At 46.4% G+C, this 20,373-nt stretch overlaps 1 protein-coding gene across 3 annotated transcripts in view; it reads left to right on the top strand.

Annotated features, from left to right (window-relative positions):
• PITX1 (paired like homeodomain 1) overlaps window positions 1-11,917 on the top strand; it is a 43,841-nt gene extending 31,924 nt beyond the window's left edge. For 2 of the 3 annotated variants that reach the window (XM_082211701.1, XM_082211700.1), the window contains 2 exons: window positions 912-1,117; window positions 9,955-10,863. In XM_082211701.1, the coding sequence (XP_082067827.1) occupies window positions 912-1,117; window positions 9,955-10,488 (740 nt within the window). In that variant the 3' untranslated portion in view covers window positions 10,489-10,863. Of the gene's footprint in view, window positions 1-911; window positions 1,118-9,954 lie in introns of all 3 variants that reach the window. The other variant, XM_082211702.1, reaches the window with a different exon arrangement.
• The last annotated feature ends 8,456 nt before the right edge of the window (window positions 11,918-20,373 follow it).

Here is a 20,373-nt window from a genome sequence, read left to right as displayed (position 1 = left end):
TCTTGATGTAATGTGCCAATAGAAGCTTGTACCAGTTGTACATGCTGTGCTGTAACTAACTAGCAGGTATTGTGTTTTGCCTTAAATTGTGTGTGCACGTGCACACATCTTGCACTTTGAAACTGAAAAAAATCATATAATTTCCATTTTTGAAACGTGTAGGTGGGATCAAATGTATTTTGTTTTTGCTGTTGTTGTTTTACTTTATTTAAGGAACCATAGAAAAATGAGGTTCTAAATTTTACCTAACTAAAAAATCATTTGACTGTCAAAATCCAAATGCCCAAAGTAGAAATTTAATCCAGTTGTGTGAAAGGCTTCGTTTTCGGGTTAAGTAAATTCAAACTTTCCCCTTGTGGGGAGTATATTTTGTGTCCTGGTGCCTGCTAGGAAAATATCCAAAAACAACAACAACAAAATCGATGTGAATTCTTCATTGTTTTTAGAGACTTTTAAAAAGTGCCTAAAGAAATGACTTGTAAAGGTTTCCCACGCCTTTTAAAGAAATGTTTTCCCCACCTTGAATCTCTTAAAGTACATTATGAAAACAAAACAAAATCTTTAGTCATTTGCGTAAAAGGAAGACTAGGTCAGGATCCGGGCTGGATTGGCCTTTGCTTTTGTAATGGAAAATCCTTGGTTCTGGGTTGTGTTTGATGAGGCTTTCTAAAACAGACGCGATGGTTTCAGTCCAGGAGCTCTCGCTGCTGTGCAAAGATGCATTTGAGGAAGATTTGGGCTACAAATCCAGACCTCATTCAGATTCCTTTCCGAAGGAGAGTTTGGTGGCGCTGACTTGGGCTGGGGAGTTAGGAGAAGCAGTTTGGACATTTTTATCCCACCCCCCGCCCGCCCTTTCTAATTGTAATTCTTTCTTTCGCCTCCTTATGCCCGGCCCTTTGCCTTTGCAGAAAAGGAGCGAAGCGGCGTGCAGAAAAGCGACGACGGGAACGTGGATGACCCGGCGAAGAAGAAGAAGCAGAGGCGGCAAAGGACGCACTTCACCAGCCAGCAGCTGCAGGAGCTGGAGGCCACTTTCCAGAGGAACCGATACCCGGACATGAGCATGAGGGAGGAGATCGCGGTGTGGACCAACCTCACGGAGCCCCGAGTCAGGGTGAGCCACGCTCCGCTCTCTCCTCGGGCGCCCGCCTCCCAGGGTTAACCAACCCAGCCACTTCCCAGGCCTGCCTGAAGACAACTCCGAGGCAGCCCGTAAGAGCCCATCGCCAACTCCCCTGGGCTCTCCCGCCTCTTGGCTGGGCGCGGATGGTGCCCAGGTCGAGAAAGAGCTTTTCTCGGAATTAAGCCCCCCCATGTGCGCGTCCCAGGGGACGGACATCCAAGTAAGTTTGTTCCAGAGGTAGCGCGGCCTTCTCCTGCCTGTGCCGAGAGGAGCGCAGCCTCGAGCCTTATTTAGACACCGGTCTACCAAATAGAGGAGTCCCAGGTGTAATCCGAGGAGAGGGAGCCACTGGGGCAGGAGGCGGTTAAGAGGAAGCGCCCGTTGTTGGAAGATGAGGAAGAGATCGGGGGATCTGGCGCTGGTGGGACTGTCCAAGGGTGCTTTGTTTTTACAGATCCTAAGCCATCTCTGGTCGATATCACCTTATGCTAGGAAGATCTACAGAAAGAGAAGGGAAGTTCTATAGCTTGTAATTAGACTTAGCTCCTTCGTAGTGAAAAAAGAGGCAGTATTTCAGGAATGGGGGAATCTGCTTTACAGTACTGAAGGCAGCAAAATGCATAATTCCATGCAGGAAAACAAGGCTGAGCTGGGCCTGACCTGCTCTGTGCTTGCCATCTCCTTAACCAAGGTAATTTTTGCAGCCCTATATTCCCACTTGCTCGGAAGGAAGTCCCACCGAGGACAGCGAGACTTGCTTCAGAATAAACGTGCACAGAGTTGGGTAGCATGGAGGAGAAAGTCCCCGTCGAATGTTGTGTAGGAGCCGCGCAACTCACTCCTTAGACGCGCGCCTCGCTGCTCACTCCCAAGCAACGGGCTCGCACGCAAGCGGCCTCAGCTTTACTCGGGAGTAAGAAACCAAACGGGATTTACTTCTGAGCGGACTCGGCTAAGCTCCAGCTCCAAGCCTGCTTTAGGAAATCCGAGGAAGCACCCTATACGCCAAGGGTTGTGGGGGTTGGGGAGACTGCGATTTGGGAAGCAAAACCCAGTGAAAACGTGCATGGCGCACAGTAAACAAGGTGAGGGATCAGGCCTCACTTGGGCGATCCACGCGCAACAAACTTTGCGCGTCGGGCTCCCGGCGGAGGGGAAATCCCGGGGCGAGTTCAGGCCGCGACCACAGGGCTGGAGCCAGTTCCCCGGAGGAGCATCAGAGGTGATTTCCCACAGAAAATCAGGATCCGCAGAGTGCAGGATCCAAGCAGCCCCGAGCCCTTCCGAGGCGTCTGGGGCCTCCCCGGCCCAGGGGTAGAGAAGGCGGCAGTGGAAAGGCGCCCTTCCTGGCGCGTCGTTGGCCCTTTAAAGCCGCTAGAGAGACAGGCCTCCAGAAACGCGGGCGAGGCTTTATTTAAAACAAAATCACTGCTCCATTGCACTGCTGAAGGCGCAATCCTACGACCGTTAAGGAGCAAGCTCAACCGAGTAAACATGCCCAGGATTGGGCCGTAAACAAATAATAATCTTGAGATCATTGAGACCGCCCCAGATCATTGTCCTTTTCCGTAGCATGGGAAAAGCGGGTCTTGGCCAGGAGAGCCATCTTTCAGAATTTACTGTTCTCTCCTGCATTAATTAAATGCAGCCATTTAATACCAAGCAGGAAATCTATTTTCTCTTCGGGCGATTGCTGGGGGAGAGAGAGAGGGAGCCCAGGCATCCGGGTAGAAAGCCTTTATGAATGCGCTCTTTTTCATGGGGCCATGAAGGAATCTTTCAAAATAAAACAAAAACAATTGTGCCGTCTGATCTAGAAGTGAGGAACTTGTGGGTTTCTTTTTTCCCCCAGGGGAGTCTTGGCCCCGGCCGCTTTCATTGGGTGGTGCTTCGCTTGCGCGGCGTTTTCTTGGCGCATTTCCTTAGATGGTAGACTGCAGCTAACTTGGTCAGTGAGACCGGGAGACACGTCCAGGACAGAGCCCTGCACTTCAGCTCTAAGTTTAAGCATATTTAAACAAACCAGAGGCGGGAAAGAATAGGAGACACCCTCTGAAATGCCTCGTTTCTTTAGCCCTCTGTAGAGCGCCGGCCCACATTCTGGCGTCTACGCATTCTGCGTAGGGGAGCGACCACACCGCGCCTTTAGCTAATGTAGGAGCAGGCAAGGGCCGCGCTCGTTTGCACGTGCTGGGCAATGTGAATGGCGCTGGCTGGACAGAACGTGGCATTTGCGCGCTGTACTTAAATTATTGCAGAAAGCGGAGATTTAAAATAAATTAAGAGGCTTGTCCTGGAGTGCCCTGGAGGAGAACACTGGACACGATCCAGCCCAAAATAAGCACTTCAGGAAGGTGCATTGCTGTGGGTTCAGGTTCACCAGAGCTCACTGAGACTTAATTCCAAGCAACAATGCACTGCTTTGGCCTGGAAGGTCACATTGAATCCAGCGGCCCAGACAAGTACCTGTTTAACTCCCCCCAGGAAACATAATCCGCAAGGGTGAATTACATAGCGCTCAGTCGGACTTCTCAGTTAAACATAGGGTTTGTTGCTGGATCGTGCCCACTGCGTGAAAGTAAATCCCGGCGAAATGAAATGCCATTTGATATGTTGCGCTGAGGGTGCTCTGTGTGTGTTAGAGAGAGCTGTGCAAAATCCCTAAAACCAGCAGGGAACCGTATATAAAAGGCCCCATTTCCTGTGCGGTTTGTTTTGTTTCGCTTTGTTTTGGCCACCCCTTCCTTATATTCGTGTACATATTGTTTGAACGCCAACAGCCTGATTCACAAAACTGGTTTTTTTTTAGCGGATGGCTCAGTCTCCCTGACTGTGCCCAACCCGCTTTCGGCGAGAGTTCATTTCAAGCGCGTGGCCCTAAAACGCTAAGTTCCCCTGGAATTAAAGAAACTACAAATTCAGTGTTCGGGATCGGAGTAACAATCCCATTGGTGTTGACTTTATATGGACTGGGCCTTGTGGGTGTGGGAATGTTGAGGGTGGCAGGAGAGGATATATTGATTATTAATATCTTTCCTAACTTGTAGCTCTAACACACCCCAAAGCACGCTTTCGCTTCAAGAGATTTCGTTGAAATCAAAGGATCCGCGACTTCCAAGTCTGTGCGTAGGTCGGAATCGCTAGCGCAGCACGGACAGGATCCGCCGAGTAAACTCGGCTACCAGGGCCAGTTGCATTGGGCTCCCAAGTCAACAAATCATTATAGTCCTAAATCAATACAGAGATGTTCTCTTACGTCTCTCTTGCCTACAACTGAAGAGGCTGTTTCTGTTTGTTTGTTTGTTTGTTTGTTTGTTTGTTTGTAAAGTTTTTCCTGCCCCAACTGGTAGGAAAAAATACCTTGCCGTAGGGAGAGGATTAGTATTTTATTAGACTTTCTCTTTGCTTGTTTTTAACTTTGGATTTTTAGTTTATTGGACTTTTTTGGAGGTTCTCTCCCCGCCCTCTTTTCTTTCTCTGTTTCTCCTCTTCCACCCCCACCTCCCATTTATGAGCCCAGGATACTTCCTTACACTGTGGGGAGAATGAATCCTTCTAGCGCCAGAGCTGCGGGTGCGTTTAATCCGCGCTGAGGATAGTTTGCGACATAACTACAGTGGGCGGAAGCGAATGTCAAGACGCCCATTCAGTTCAATGGTTATGCGTTGCATCCTCTTAAAACCGCGTCATCATGGGCTCCAGCTGGCGACCTCCTCAAAGGGGCTTGTATACCGCAGTGGGGCAGGAGATGCGATCGGGGAGTATATGCGTAAACTCAGCTCGGGAAAACGTTAAGGGAACTGCTTTCTTCGCTGGAGGTCAGCTTGGAGTATTGGGGTTTTTGAAACCACAGTGAAGCCGGATCCGATGCACTTTTACTCGGGGGTAAATCACACCAAGTCCAGTGTGACTCTCAAGTCACGCCTGCATGGGATCTCAGCCACCTCCTCCTCAGTCTGCTTAAATCGCCCTGTTAGGCTGATATTCTGTCCCCAAGTGGCACTTGCAAAGGAAGCCCCGCTAATTTATTTTCAAATAAATAAATTAACGGGCACTTAACCGGCTTAGGGATCGGGCTATTAGAACGGGGAAATCCGCAGAGGTTTGATATTTATTTCAGAAAATGCAATTAGGCAAACTCTGTCTCCTCAAAAGTGAATCCCGGCTTAATCCCCGGGAACTGCGCACGAAATGGCAGCCCTTCTTGTGACAAGCAAAAAAAAGGGGGGGCTATGGGTCGTTTTTGTAGTGTAGGAAATTTAAGCAGCAACCCCGAGGCTCAGTGACTCGAGAGGAAGTATCCCTGAGGTCAATGGGACGTGTGTCTGAAACAAAGCATGAGCAAGAACGGGGAATATGCTGCATTTTTCCAGGGATGCGTTTAGTCTAGTTTTGGCGCGATCCACCGAAGTGGATCACCTGAGGATCACTGGAAGGCAAGGGACACCTTCCTATATTCTTGCCAAGGGGTGTCCCTCCCCACGGGTTCAATTTCCCCCTAAGCGAGATTTAAGACTGCAGCCTCAAACTCTAGGAACTAGCCCCGTTTTTAGGACTTCATTCGGCTGGAATCGCCCGGTCCTTACTTCTGTCCAAATCTAAAAGAAAGGCCGTTTTCGGAAATCCCACTTTGGCCTTCGTAAATCACTGAGACCTGGACAAAACAAACCAATAAAAACGTCGCTTGCAGATGCCGCTTTTAACCTTTCAGGGGCAGCCAGAAAAATCAGGTTTCCTCCCAAGTAAATTTTGTGATTGCGCTTATACTTGTAAACAGCTTAGAAGCCACTTTGGCAAGTAAGAGGTAGATAAATCAATAAATAGACGTGTGGGCAAGCTGAACATTTGGTGTGGAAAATTTTCGGGGAATTCATTCCCATTCATTGCAATTCTTCTCCTTCAGCCTTCTGTAGATAATACATATATATTTAGAAGCAGCCTTAAAACTCCGTTTTGCCAATCCACCCTTAATTTGCAAACGTCTAGAAGCCATCATTAAAACTATTAGCCTCATTTTCAGGAAATTCCTGTCTGGAAGCACCTTCTGAAAAATGAATTACAGGTTTTGAGTGTGTCGCCTTTCTGCGTTTCCTCTTTTATATTTACACCGGATCCTTCCTCCTCCCTGGTCCTTTCCCCCTCACAATTCGCCTTCCTGTTCTCAATGTAGCATTCGAGTTTGTTGCCCCTAAACTCAGACACTGATGAGCATCAGCTACATGCATAATTTTGAAGTAGGTGCCAGAGTCTGGAAGGCCCCCTTCAATGACACAGCACCCATTCCACTTTTTGGAAGGACCTTACTTAAGGAAAACTGGTTTCTGTTAGAAGGAAGAGCTCACTTTCTAAGAGGCCAGGTGGACGTGATGTCGTCTCACATCTGCTTCTTTCCCTGACTCTCCTTAGCCAGGACCTGTACAAAGACCACACAACCCACCAGTAACACAGGCAGTTCCGGAGGCCGATATTTTCCACCAAGGGAGGGGAAGATATTTTAACCTGTAGCAGAAACCACGTGGAAGACATACCTCCCCATTAGATCTGCCGTCTCTTAACAGGACGCTAAACCAAATCCGGCTGTGTCCTGCTTCAGGTTATGAGTTGGGTGTCTTTTCCTGTTCTCTGAGCCCTGGATTTTTATGAAAGGGAACTCAAAGCATTTCCCAAAGATGCACTTTCCACAAATCTGCATCAGGTCCCTCCCCCCTCCTCTTTCACCGTTTTTTACATTAAACCCCAGGAGCAACCAGCCTCCTTTTGCTCTCCAGCAGCAAAGCTGTAAATTCTGAATATTAAACGCAAAGGCAGATGCTGCATCCATTGAAAGGCGAAGGATGTAGGGGGTGGTTGGCTCTGTGTTTACCTTAAGCCTACTTGCCCAGTCCCACTTTTTATGATATGTAAGAAGGGTGTTTTTGGTGTGTTTTTTGTTAAAAGCGTTAGCATTGGACAAAGCAGACCAGCCGCCATAGCCAGGGCCTGATCACAACAAGAGTATGGTCAAGGGTAGGTAATTCTCTGCAGAGAAAGGAAGTGAGGGTTTGAAATTTTGGAGATCATCAAGAGGAGAGAGATCGGATGCCCGTCCAAAGCAGCAGTCTGCAGGAAGGGATTTATGCAAGGACAAAAACAGCTTACATGTCTTATTGCATGGAACCTCAAAGACATCATGCTTGGGAGAGCGGTGGCAGATACGGAATTCACTGTGTTCTTCCTAGGACAACTTTCTCCAGGGCTTTTTAAAAGAGAGCAGGAAAACTTGATAAGGGAAATCTGGAATCTGACATGAGTTCAGACTGGGCACAAATAGATGGACAATGTATTTTCTTCAGTATCCCCACAAAGGCACCTAGACAGAGGTTTCGGAAATTGGCATATTTATTTATATTTAATTTATTTGCTGATTAATCAATTAAAAGCCCTCTTAAAGCCAATGTTCTTTAACTGGCTTGCAGCCATAGTTTTAAGGATAATTGCTCCCCAGAGACAGGAACTGGACCCTAGCTGAGACCCAGAAACAAATTGTACTCTACTGGCTTCTTGGTTCTACTCAATTGACTTCAGCTCCAGCTGTTCCTTTGGGAGGGCTGGGGGTGGAGGTGGAGGTGGAGGGAGGCTGAATGGCCTCTCTGGCATAATAGATTATCGACAAACAGCTTTCCCAGTGGAGTGGAGCAGCATGAATATGAGAAATATTGCAAGTGACAGTTCAGCTTTTAAAAAAATCCAGACCAGCAATCATGCTAGCTTGCAGCAAAAAGACGGTCAAAAGTACCATGGCACCTTTTAAAGCCAGGGCAGGGAACTCCTAAGGCCCTCCAGATGTTGCTGGATGCCACCAGCCCCAGCCAGCATAGCCAATGGTCAGGGATGATGGGAGCTGTAATATCTGGAGGGCCACAGGTCCCCACACCTGTTTTAAAGGCTGACATTGTTGTGCAATATTTTAAAGGCAATAGCTTAATTTTATCAAATGCATAAGTTGGGCTGAGAGAGTGGTAGGTGTCTACATAAAATGGAGGTGTCTATATACAGTGCCCATAGGTGTCTATATACAGTGGAGAATTTAAAAAAACAAACAGTTTAATGTGCTGATCCTGCATGTTTTTAACATTCCAGTCACCCTCTGCCATCCTTTTTTTAAATTTCTAAACAGTGTTTCGACACTATTGTAGCATAAAACATCAAGGCAACGTACAAAGTTAAAACATGAAAGACCATTAAAAATAAATAAACTTCATGCTTTCACATCCACTTCAATAAACTTAAGAATTAATATAGGCTGTCCTTACAAGGTGGCCCCAAACCTATTTTTAGTGCCAGGGTTATATTGCTAGATCAGGTGAGCAATGCATTTGCGTGCAATAAACTAGTAGATTAACTCATAGATTAACTAGTAGATTAACTCATAGATTTCGTTCATATTTGGGGGATTAAAGGAGAAAGAAATAGCAGAAATCTATTGAACATTACAGCTCTTCTTTTAGAGAAAGAAAAGCTATTCTGAACATGCTCGAAGTGTTTCTCCCTTTACTTTGGTTGTCCCTTTTTTCCTTTCTAAATGGCTCAGAAGCAACTATGACTTTTAACCATGTTGCACCCTTGCAAAGCATTTGGCAGAATACTTCTACGGTAGTTTTCTGCTACATTTTAGCAAGGCCTCCAGAAATTCCACCAAGTGATTCCATAATCTGGCATGAAGATGCCACAACGGAGAGACAGTATATTAGCTGTTAACTAAACAGGATCTTAATCGAGCTTCAGCTGAGCGGAGACGCTTTCCGGAAGCATCGGGCTGGCCAGTAGGCAACTAGCTGCAGCGTTGCCAAGGTCGTATCCTCCAGATATTGTCTACCCCCGGTCAGCCCCAGCCAGCATCAGCAAAGACCAGGGATGGTGGGAGGTGGACGCCAACGGCATCTTGAAGCGCACCCATCAGCTGGCCATCCCTGGAATAGCCGGACTTTGAATCTGATGCTACCCTTCTTGGGTCCTTCAGTTTCATCTGCTGAGCGCTTCCCATTAAAAAGGCTCCGACCGCGTAGCGGCGGGTGCCACAGGGAGACGTACTTTAGGGCAGCAGGGCTGGCAGCCAACTTTGAAGCCCTCTATGCTATTATTCTTATTATTATTTTCTGTACCCTTAATGTGACATGTAATAAAGGGGGGGGCGCAGGGGGGGAAAGGCCATTGAAATCAGAATCGTAAGAACTGGAAGGGATCCCAGGGCATAGCTGTCAACTTTTCCCTTTTCTTGCGAGGAATCCTATTCGGAATAAGGGAATTTCTTTTTTAAAAAGGGAAACGTTGACAGCTATGTCCCAGTGTCATCTAGTCCAACCATAGGAGCCAACTTCTAGGGGTCCTTTGCCCCCCTAAAATATTTGAGGGAGCCCCCCCCCTTGATGGGTATTGCAATTCAAATGGCGTGTGCGCGCCACTTCATGTGATCATAGAATCATAGAACCGGTTGTGAGCATTAAACGCCCGTTTGCAGATAGTAAACTCAGGGACCAGTGCAGGACTATGCAACTGTTGCAACCTTGGCATTATCAGCCCCACGCTCTGACCAGCTGAGCTATCCAGGCTCAATTATCAGTTATGCGGGGTGTGACTTGCCATCCTCCCCCCCCCCAATATTTTATTCAAGTTGGCATCCCTGAGTCCAACTCCTGGCCCGCTGGAATATTTTGCCCAACCCCACGACCCTGAGACGACGCTTCTCCTGCCCTCGCTAGTGAGTGAGTGGGGGAGAGGCGTGCCTGGCTTTGGCCGTCGGTGGAGCCCGGCCGCCCCCTGCTAAGCCCTGCTTTGTCCGCCCCTTGCAGGTGTGGTTCAAGAACCGTCGCGCCAAGTGGCGGAAGCGGGAGCGCAACCAGCAGATGGACCTGTGCAAGAGCGGCTACGTGCCGCAGTTCAGCGGCCTGATGCAGCCCTACGAGGAGGTGTACGCGGGCTACCCGTCCAACTACTGGCACGCCAAGAGCCTGGCGCCGGCGCCGCTCTCGTCCAAGAGCTTCACCTTCTTCAACTCCATGAGCCCGCTCTCGTCGGCGCAGTCCATGTTCTCGGCGCCCAGCACGCTGCCCTCCATGAGCATGCCCTCGTCCATGGGCCACTCGGCCGTGCCGGGCGTGCCCAACGCCGGCCTCAACAACCTGAGCGGCTCGTCGCTCAACACGGCCATGTCGTCGCCCGCCTGCCCCTACGGCCCGCCGGGCTCGCCCTACAGCGTCTACCGGGACACTTGCAACTCCAGCTTGGCCAGCCTGAGGCTCAAGTCCAAGCAGCACTCGAACTTCGGCTACAGCGGCCTGCAGAGCCCCGGCTCCACCCTCAACGCCTGCCAGTACAACAGCTGACGGGCCGGCGCCTCCGCACAGGGACCGCGGCGGCGGCGGCGGCTGCGCCAAGGGGCCCCGGGGAGCCCCGCGGGAGGAAGGGCGCGGCGGGGCGGCGACGACGACGGGAAAGGAGAGAGAGAGAGAGAGAAAGGCGGGGGTTCAGACGACGCCCCAGCCCGGCCCTGAAACACGGGGATGAGTTGCAATGTATTTCGTTCTCCTCTGGATGATGCGGGTTTTGTATGCGTGTTTACTTGAACTTGCACAGGACTTCCTCTTCTAAGCGTCCACTTTATTCGAGGAAATACGGCGGGGAGGAGAGGGGGCGGGGCGGGGGGAGAAACCGCGCCAGCGAAGAAATGCGCGGCTCGTGGGCGGGGCTTTTTGTGGTAGAGGGTGGGAGGGGGGAAGAGGCGTGGTTTCCGGGGTGGGGTTTTGCTTGCTTTTCCGGCCGCTTCAGGAGAAGGGGCGGGGACTCTGGTGAGAGGGGGCGGGGCTTCGGGTCAATGGCAAGATGGGAACTCTCAAGCGGAGCAAATGTCATCCTGACAAGGGTCAACCACTTCAGGGAGGTGCTGTTTATCTTTTCGCCTTTCCCTGCGCTTGGCCGTCGGGTGGGCGGCGTTGCTTTCCACGGGCATGAGTGACTCTCGATGGGGATTTGTTTCTTTAGCTGAAAGCGGTGGAGAGCCGGCCATGCCGAGCACTAAGCGGCTGGAAAAGGTTCCTACCTCTCTCTCGTTTATTCCCTCCCAAGACGGCAGTATCTCCCCCCCCCCAACATCCCTCTTTAAATCGCCTCCCTTTAAAAAGGAACTTTGCAGAACGCCCCCCCCCAGCCCTTCCCCTTTGCAAAGTCTTACCCCTGATAATCAAATTATCGTTCATCCTTATTTAAATGGCTCTTTTTTTTAATTAAGAAAGAATTCTCCTAGAGAATCTAGGGACAGAAATGTTTAAAATACGGAAAAGGACTATCCTGAAACGTCGATACTGCATCTTAAAAGGAAAGGAGTATAGTAATCTCGAGGTTGGGGAAAATGTTTGAAAAAGTGACTTTGCTTTTCCAGCTCTGAACAAAAAGCAAGGAGCCCAAACAAGAAATCTTAAAAAGGTGTTATGATGTAAATGTAGATAATACTTAAAATGACTATGAAAATGATAAATATGATCTTTAACTATTAATACGCATTAAAAACGCATATGAAGTTTTCCTGCAGACATATTTGTTGCTTCTTTCTGTCAATACTTATTACCTGTAGATGACAAAGAAACGTAATATAAAATGCACAAGGTACTTCTTTCCCAGTGTATTCCCACCTGTGGTAACCGTTACGCTGGATGTTTCAATAATGCTGTTGTGGAGGATGCAGTATATATATTGTTTTATAAGTTATGTTTTTGTGATTTTTTTTTTCAAAATTAAGAGCATGGGAATAATAATAATAAAAAAAAAAAACCTCTTCAAATGTTTTCGGTCTTCCTTTCTAGCTATATTAATGTCTAGATCCACTAATCTAAAGAAAATATCCCAGAGGATATTTTGAATATTGCATTTAATACTGCAGTCTGGTAGTGGTGGGCTTTTCCTCCTTTGTCTTCTTATATAATGAGCCCCAAAATGTAAACATGCTATGAGACCAAGTGAAAGAGTGGCCTGTACATAAATTGATCAGGTATCACTATAACTTTGACTCTGAACATTGCAATTGAGTCCCGTGGACTTTACCGTGGGATTTGCCTCAAAGCCATTGAATTAGTCCCCTATATTTAGTGCATAGATTCCAGTGATATTGTTTCCAAGATTGTGATCTCAGTGCTACAATATTAAATACAGCGCACTTAACTTTGAAGTGAACTACAATGAAATCAATAAGAGATGCTTTCCTGGTTGAAGTGATGGGGCTTGCCCTTAAAATCAGGGTCTTTCCCATGTACAGAGAAAGTACATGGGAGAAAGTAGAAAGAGAAAGAAAAGGAACAGAGGGGCTTTTTGCTCCTCCATTTCTGGAAAATGGAAAGGGTTGGGTCTTTTATTTACTCCTTGTTAGTAGAAAGTAAGCTCTACAGTTTCCAAAGCGATGTTTCCAACATCAGAGCTCCTGGCTGAAGCCTGCATTTTTGGGTAGAGACAGCAGGTTAATTAAGAGCTGAACATAGTTTTGATAAAGCCATCCCATTTTTTTGTGTCAGCCTTTTTGGCCAAATAAATCTTTGAAACAATCCGAGGCCAGTTTTCCAGAAAAAAGTGAGAAGATTGTGGACCAGCAGCCATCCCTCTCTTGAACCTTTTCTGAGGGGGAGGATACACTCCCTTTTCCAACCTAACTAACAATACTCCTGGTGTATACCCCATATAGACTTCCAACAGCCTGATTTGGGGGGGGGGAGATACTGGAGAAAAAGCATGGTACAACAATAGGTTTTTAATACTCCACTTTAGGCCAAGAACAGAACTGGAGTCCCCGACACCCCCGTATAAACAGCTGAAAGCAAGCTTGCAATACTCAGGCAAATATTTAGCCACAATTACAAAAGAATCTTGTCAGAAATAAGTTCTGAGTAGACCTTGAGCTCAATGGGGCTTGCTCTTAGGCTGCAATCCTAAACACACTTTCCTGAGAGAGAGAACCTTTTATGGTCTAGAATCCCCTTTTAAGTGTTAGTTTCAGTTGCTTGAGATGTACACAGCATGAATTCAAAGAGGGGTGATGGGACTGAAGGAGGGATAAGGTAAAGGTAAAGGGGCCCCTGACCATTAGGTCCAGTCGTGGCCGACTCTGGGGTTGCTCATCTCGTTTTATTGGCCGATGGAGCCGGCATACAGCTTCCGGGTCATGTGGCCAGCATGACTAAGCCGCTTCTGGCAAACCAGAGCAGCGCACGGAAACGCTGTTTACCTTCCCGCCAGAGCAGTACCTGTTTATCTACTTGCACTTTGATGTGCTTTCAAACTGCTAAGTTGACAGGAGCAGGGACCAGCAACGGGAGCTCACCCCATGGCGGGGATTCGAACCACCAACCTTCTGATCGACAAGTCCTAGGCTCTGTGGTTTAACCCACAGCGCCACCTGCATCCCAGGAGGAGGGACAAGGGGGGGGGGCAAATAGCCATGAAATGCAAAGGTGGCTGTAGGTCTGGCTTTCCTGCACAGATCCCAAATCTATCCAAGATTAGAGTAAAGTGACACATTCACAGGAACAGTAATGATAATTCTGATTTCTTCAATAGGGTTTGAAGTGCTCCCAATATATCTCTATAGCTTCATTTATTTTTACATATCAAAGCCATGCAGAGAAGGATAACACTACTGAGACTGTTGCTGAGGGCATTGCTAGGAAAGTGGTTACTTAAAGCCACTAACATCCCAAGTCTCAGAATAATTTGAAGCCCTTTAGAAAACAATTAGGCTTTCCTAGTAAATGTGTTGGATTGTGAGTTGAAAAGTAGAGGAGAATCAAATTGTCAAAAGAAGGTCAAATTTGCGACTATACAGTAACTGTGAGGTTAGGTAAACATGAGCATCAGGAAACCCCCTTTCCGGAACAAAGGGGGTTTATTTAATTATACATACGTAAGCCTGGCGTGTTTGTTTCACGACATACTATCTTACGGTAAAACTAGCTTTTCCCACGCGCTGTGTTTTTTGCATTCTTAAAAAAAAAAACCACCTAGTTCACTGCAACAACTGTATGAAAAAATTGGCTATTTTGGTGACTACGTCATTTGCGGTAGCCATTGGAACTATTTTCAGTCTCATATTTTGAACTTGATTGCTGGTTAAGGGGTGGGGAGGGAGAGAGAAATCACATGGGAAGTGATATGTGGAGAACTGCCATATTTTCTGCATAAATCTGTGTCCAATATCCTAAGACTTCAGCCATGTTGACAGATCCACAGCCAGGAAAGTGGCCTCAATGTACTATTTCTGTGCGAAGATGCTCAAATGATCGCTGCAAAACATCTCTCCAAGAGCTCTTTTTGCTCCATTTATCTGGCAGTGTTGTTATGGTGAAGTCAAAGAAAGGCAGCCTGAGAAAGAGGAGAGGAAAATCTTCCTGACTCCAATAGGATACTAGCAAGGCATCAGATTAGGAAGTCAGCCCTGTCAACAGGAACTTACTTTTGAATAAATGCTCACATGAACCAAGATATTAATACATTTGTCCACTTCCCCCTTGAAGCCAATAAATTTAGATGCAGCCCTATAGCCATTTATGTGAGAGTACACCCATAGAACTCGATGGGATGTCAGGCAGATCCATACTACACATTAAAAGGACATTCAGTGGACATTTAAAGCCCATGACTTCTCTCAAGGAATCCTGGGAAGTGTAGTTTGTTAATGGTGCTAGGCACTGTAGCTCTGTGGGGAACTATGGTTCCCATAATTCTTTGGGGAAAAGTACTTTTAATGTGCATTCTGATTTTATTATCGGCCCATTTATTTTCCTCTTACACTAGACTGGCCATTGAGTGAGTCTAGGATTTAGTCTTCCTCTTTATTGTCCCTGTATCATAACATTCTTATGCCTACTCAAAAGTAAGTCCCATTGAAATCAGAGGATTTTACTCTCAGGATTGCAGCCTAAATCATCTGGAGCTCGGTGTACAACTGTGTGTATTTTGATGCATATGGGAAGCCCAAAAGCAGGCAGGACCTGACATTATGCAAATTTAGTACATTTTGAATTTTTTTCATTATTTTGAGTAATTTACCTTGTCTCTGCTACATGTGGGCACAACAGCCTAACTAATTAAAAGTCTGCTGAGTCTTCCTCAGGACTGAGATGTCTCTGTTCATATACCTTCCAAGTTTCATCTTTACATTAATTTGCTTTTTTAAATGATTATATCCTCAAAGCACAAAGGCCACATAGTACAGTTTTTAGGTGCACTTCTAACGTTTTCCAGTGATACACCCAAATATGTAAAGTGTGAGTGTGGTGGATGTGATATTTATTATTTATTTATGTAAACATTTATAGACCTCTCCATAGGATTTATCGACTTCGCTATAGGCAAAGATCTCAGGGTCAGTAACAGCAAACACAACCTTAAAAATATAAACCCATAGCAATGTAAGAGCAGAACAAAAAACAATTACCCTAAAAAGAGAGAGAAAACATTAAACCAACACACCAGCTTAATATTAATAGCTTCTAAGACTCTGAGTCAAGTTTAACCAAGGTTTTGGCTAGCATCTGAATGAAAAGAGAGTAAGGTGCCAACCAAATTTCAGAGGGGAGAGAATTACCAAATCAATGTGCCGCTATGGAGGCTGAGTCCTGCATAGTATATAGCTCTTGATTAGGCCTGGGCGGCATATAGCTATATCTGTGTATGTGGGCACAGACCGCCATGACAGCTTCACTCAGTGGTACATTGCTGGTGAAACCGTCACCACACTTGAGTCCCTCTGCCTCCAGCACCCAGCGTGCTGAGGGAGAAACAAACTAGCTGGGCGCTGAAGGCAGAGGGACTCAAGTGGCGGCGGTTTCACCAGCGATATACTGGGAAGCCTCTGCTTCCCAGCTGAGAGTTCCCTGACCTCACCTGGCTGCCTTCTCCTGCTACCGAGCCCTCCCTCCAGTGGAAGGCAGCCAGGCAGTGTAGGGACTCTTTGATGCTGGCAGCCCCAACGCTTGCTAGCAGCCTCCAGCAGCCCCTCTCTGGCACAGACAGGGTGGCTTTGCACCCGGTGTCTTGTGGACTTCGCCCAGGAGGGTGGGGTGCATCGTTTCTCCTGGGGTGAAGGACCCCCCCCCACCAGAGGAAAGAGACAGCACACCTGAACATGGAGGAAGCAAAGGCAGTCCATCAACCACCTGGACAGGTTCCGAGCTCTTGGCTACTGCTGCTTTCAGGGAGTGTGGGGAAGTCGGTAAAGTAGCTTGCCCGCTCCCTGTGCCAGCAAAGGCAGAGGGAGTTTGGCCAAGGAGCCCCAAGGTTCTTGCTGCTCCAGCACGAGAGGCAGGGGACTCAAGGCTGGCTCCGCTGGGGGCAGGAGCCTTTCCGCCCCCCAGCTGAGCAGCAGGCTGGGGCCAGCTGTATTGGCCACAGCCCACAAGGCGCTAGGGCGAAAGCACCTCAGCTCCCACAATGAGAGCTGCGGCAGTCTCACCTGCCAGCTGGGGCCAATGCATCTTTTTTCAACACTGCGGTATATCACCAAACCACGATGTGTGGCTGACGATACACCACAGTGTTGAAAACTCGCCCAGCCCTATTCCTGATTGACAAGCATTAAAGAGAGTCTCCCTGGCAGATCTTAACACCCGTGTAGGGATAGGGGAGAATTCAATGTGGTTCACACTGAAAGGTAAACATGCCTCATTTGTGCACATGAACTGAAACTTAGCCATCACGCAAAATCCACGCGATTTTGCAATGTAGCACTCCAGCCAAATACTTTAGCTAATGGGGCTTCCTGCTGCTGCCGAAGCACGATTTCTGTTCTCATCCTGAAGCAAAGTTCTTAACCTGAAGCACTATTTCTGGGTTAGCGAAGTCTGTAACCTGAAGCGTTTGTAACCTGAAGCGTATGTGACCCGAGGTACCACTGTAATGTGTACAAAAATGCACATACTAGGGTAAAGTGTGCATGAAAATGCATCTTTGTTAAAATAACATTAAAATATGCATTCTATTGGGCAAATTACTTTTCAAAAATGTGTTTATTTTCATGTGAGTATCACAAACTGGAGAACTGAACTGTAAAATGAGGCACTAAGATAAATCAAAATTTTCCCATCCTTACACCCAGGCTGGTTTATACAGGGAGATGACTCATTCAAGCATGTACGGCCAAAGTCATTGAGGCATTTGGTATTTGGAAACTTGTCTATCCTACAGCAACACTCATTGGGGAGTCTGAATTAGCAGGAATTCCCAACTGAATTAGCAGGAATTCCCACACTTGGTGGCAAACTCAGGTTTGTTGCTGTATAATGTGTGAAACAGCTTTGAAGTCTCCACCTAATGCTACATTCTGCATTTACACAGACTCCCATGCCTTAGATGGCAATCCTAACCCCACTCACAAGGGAGAGCTCCATTGAATTCTGAATAGACATGGTTAGGATGGCACTGTAAATCTGAAATTGCAGGGAGATGCATGTAGCATCACATACACCCAATCCCCTTTAAGTTACTGGTTTATCTATTAAACCCAATTTTGACTGGAAAGATCTGTGGCTAGCTACATGTGTAAAAACTATAGAGCAGTTTTTAAAACATAACCAAAGACAGACTAATCTAGCAAAAGAAACATCATAGCTAATCTGAGCAGTGGGGAGGCAGAATCAGTATAGACAACATTTAAAGTTCCACTCAAACATTTAAAATAACCAAAGAGTTCCAAGGTCACCTTCTAGCTATCAGTATTCTGTGGGAGAAATTCAGCTGCATACTGGAAATTGATGTGTGTGAAATTAAAGCGGATTAAAGTGCTCTGGCACAACAAATCCACAATTGTTTTTTTTTTAAATAGACTTTTGTCGTCAGGAAAGTTACATGGCAATGCACTTAAAAGTGTGGGATAAATGATTGATGGGAAGATGTATAAATTCCACATAAGAACATCAGGATGCATGTCATTGTTGTATAACCTCCCACAAACAAATAAGGAAGAATGCTCAATAAAGAGCAGGCATCGTATAACCTCTGTGTAAGCTTTGCACAAGCAAAGTGGGACAAGTGGCTGATAAAAAAAGGTCACCGGAAATAGCCCTAAAAGTCCCACAAAAAGATCTATCCTTGCTTGCCCTCCGAAAGCCAGTAGAGAGGGTCTCAAAGAAAGATTGAACTATCAATCAATTCAGAAATTGTCGTAATTTAGCAAGTTAAATTAATTAATTAAATAAACTCAGGACCATTTTTGAAGCCCGCTCCTAGATAACCACTCTCTGTAACCTCAAGGTAGTGAGGAAGCCCAGAGCAGACCATCTGGAGAAGATTTTAATTGGTGAATAGGCTTATATGTGAGAAGGCAGGCCTTGAGGTATCCTAGCCTGGAACCATTTAGGGCTTTAAAGAAAACCAGAAATTGGAATTGGGCCTAGAAACCAACTGGGAGCCACAAAGTTGTCTTAAAATCAGCATCATATGTTCCCTCTGGCCTGCCCCAGATAACACACTGGAGGCTTCATTCTGGACTAGCAGCAATTTGGGAACACAATAATCTGTATTATACCTGGCCAGGCTATTTGTCCTTCTATCCCAAGGGTTGGGAACCTCAGGTCCCTCAATCCAGCCCTCAGGACTCTCCTCAGACAACACTTCCTCCTCAGCCACACTTCACACTTTCCTTGAGTGTTTTTGCTTGGCTGGAATGTATTCACAATGTCCAATAATGCCTCTTGCTTGGCCATCCCCTCCAACATTTCTCTGATGAAAATAGGGACGTCCCATTCGATCATGATAATTTACTATTTATAACCTACACATTTTACTGGGTTGCCCCAGCCACTGTGAGCAGCTTCCAACACATTTGAAAACATAATAGAACATTAAACATTAAGAAATCTTCCTTATACAGAATTGCCTTCAGATGGCTCGGGGGTCAGATAATGCCATACCCTCCAACGTTTCTCCAGTGAAAATAGGGACATCCTAAAGAAAAGTGGGGCATTCCGGGATCAAATCAGAAAGCGGGATGGCTTCTCTAAATCAGGGATGTCCCTGGAAAATAGGGACACTTGGAGGGTTTGCTTGCCTGGATGGAAGATACAGAGGAGTGTGCAAGTATGTATAGAAACTGGCTGACTGTAAAAAGGTAAAGTTAACATTTGTTCCTCCACCCTCAGTCAAGCCCCTGTTCTAACTAGCAAAAGGTCTACAAGGTCCTGTCCTTTGCTATCACCAGTTTCTAAGGGCTCTTCTGTGGAGTGCATTATGGTTTGGTGGTGGTGGTGGTGGTAGTGGTTGTTGTTAGTAGTAGTAGTAGTAGTAGTATTTATTTGTATCCTGCCCTCCCCGGCCAAGGCTGGGCTCAGAGAGGCTAACATCATAAAAACAACACACTATGCATAAAAACAGACATCAATTGATTAAAAAAAATCTTAAAATTAATTCAGACAAGTTAAAATCTGGGCAGGTGGCAATTATCAGGTTGGGGTTGAGAGTGGTTAAAAGCCATTTCCAGATTGGGACTGGAGAAAGTGGAGGAGAACCCCTTTCAATGCTTACCATTTCCTCACATGCACCCCGGGGCAGATTGGGTCCCTAGAGTTTTCTAGAAACTCTTGGGATATGGCTGGCTATATCTGCAGGCATCTTTTGGCATTCTCCATTCCTGATTCCTGCTTGAGCAAGGCCACATTCTGGACTGTGTAAATTTATTTGAAGGAGGCAATAGGTGAAGACTTCTGTTTTAGGGAGGTGTTTTTGATAACTTTTGGGTTCTTGCGGTTTTGTGAGTCACCTCAGAACAAAAAGAGCTATGAAAAAAGCATTAGGCCAGGCTGAGGAAGGCAAGAGAGTCTCCTTTAAAAAAGTGCCTGGGAATAAAAATGAGCAAAAATAAAAGAAAGTATACAATTTGGCAAGTTAAACATAAAAGTAAAATAACACCCCAAGAAGGAATTTGAGGAGCTACTAAATTAAAGACAGCAACACAAACAGCAACAATAAAGTTTCTTCCTCTCTCTCTCTCTCTCTCTGGTCAAAATAAATCACAACAAGGAAGTCTGCCAAAGAATCACTATAGACCACCCAGGTGAGAGAGAAGTACTTAACTATACTCTCTCTGAGTATTCCTTAAGTGAATTCTTTGCTTCCGTCTTCACAAAAGAGGCTGTTGGGGAGATGCTTGTGTTGTCTAAGCCATTATTTTCGGTTGGTAGACCCAAATAATTGCCACAAATTGCCCATAAAATGGGTTTGAATTGCCCATAAAATGG

This window comes from Podarcis vaucheri, assembly GCF_965113315.1.
Source record: "Podarcis vaucheri genome assembly, chromosome: 2".
NCBI classification, from domain to species: domain Eukaryota; kingdom Metazoa; phylum Chordata; class Lepidosauria; order Squamata; family Lacertidae; genus Podarcis; species Podarcis vaucheri.
The sequence above is the reverse complement of the archived record's forward strand: the minus strand, read 5'-3'. Positions and strand labels throughout refer to the sequence as shown.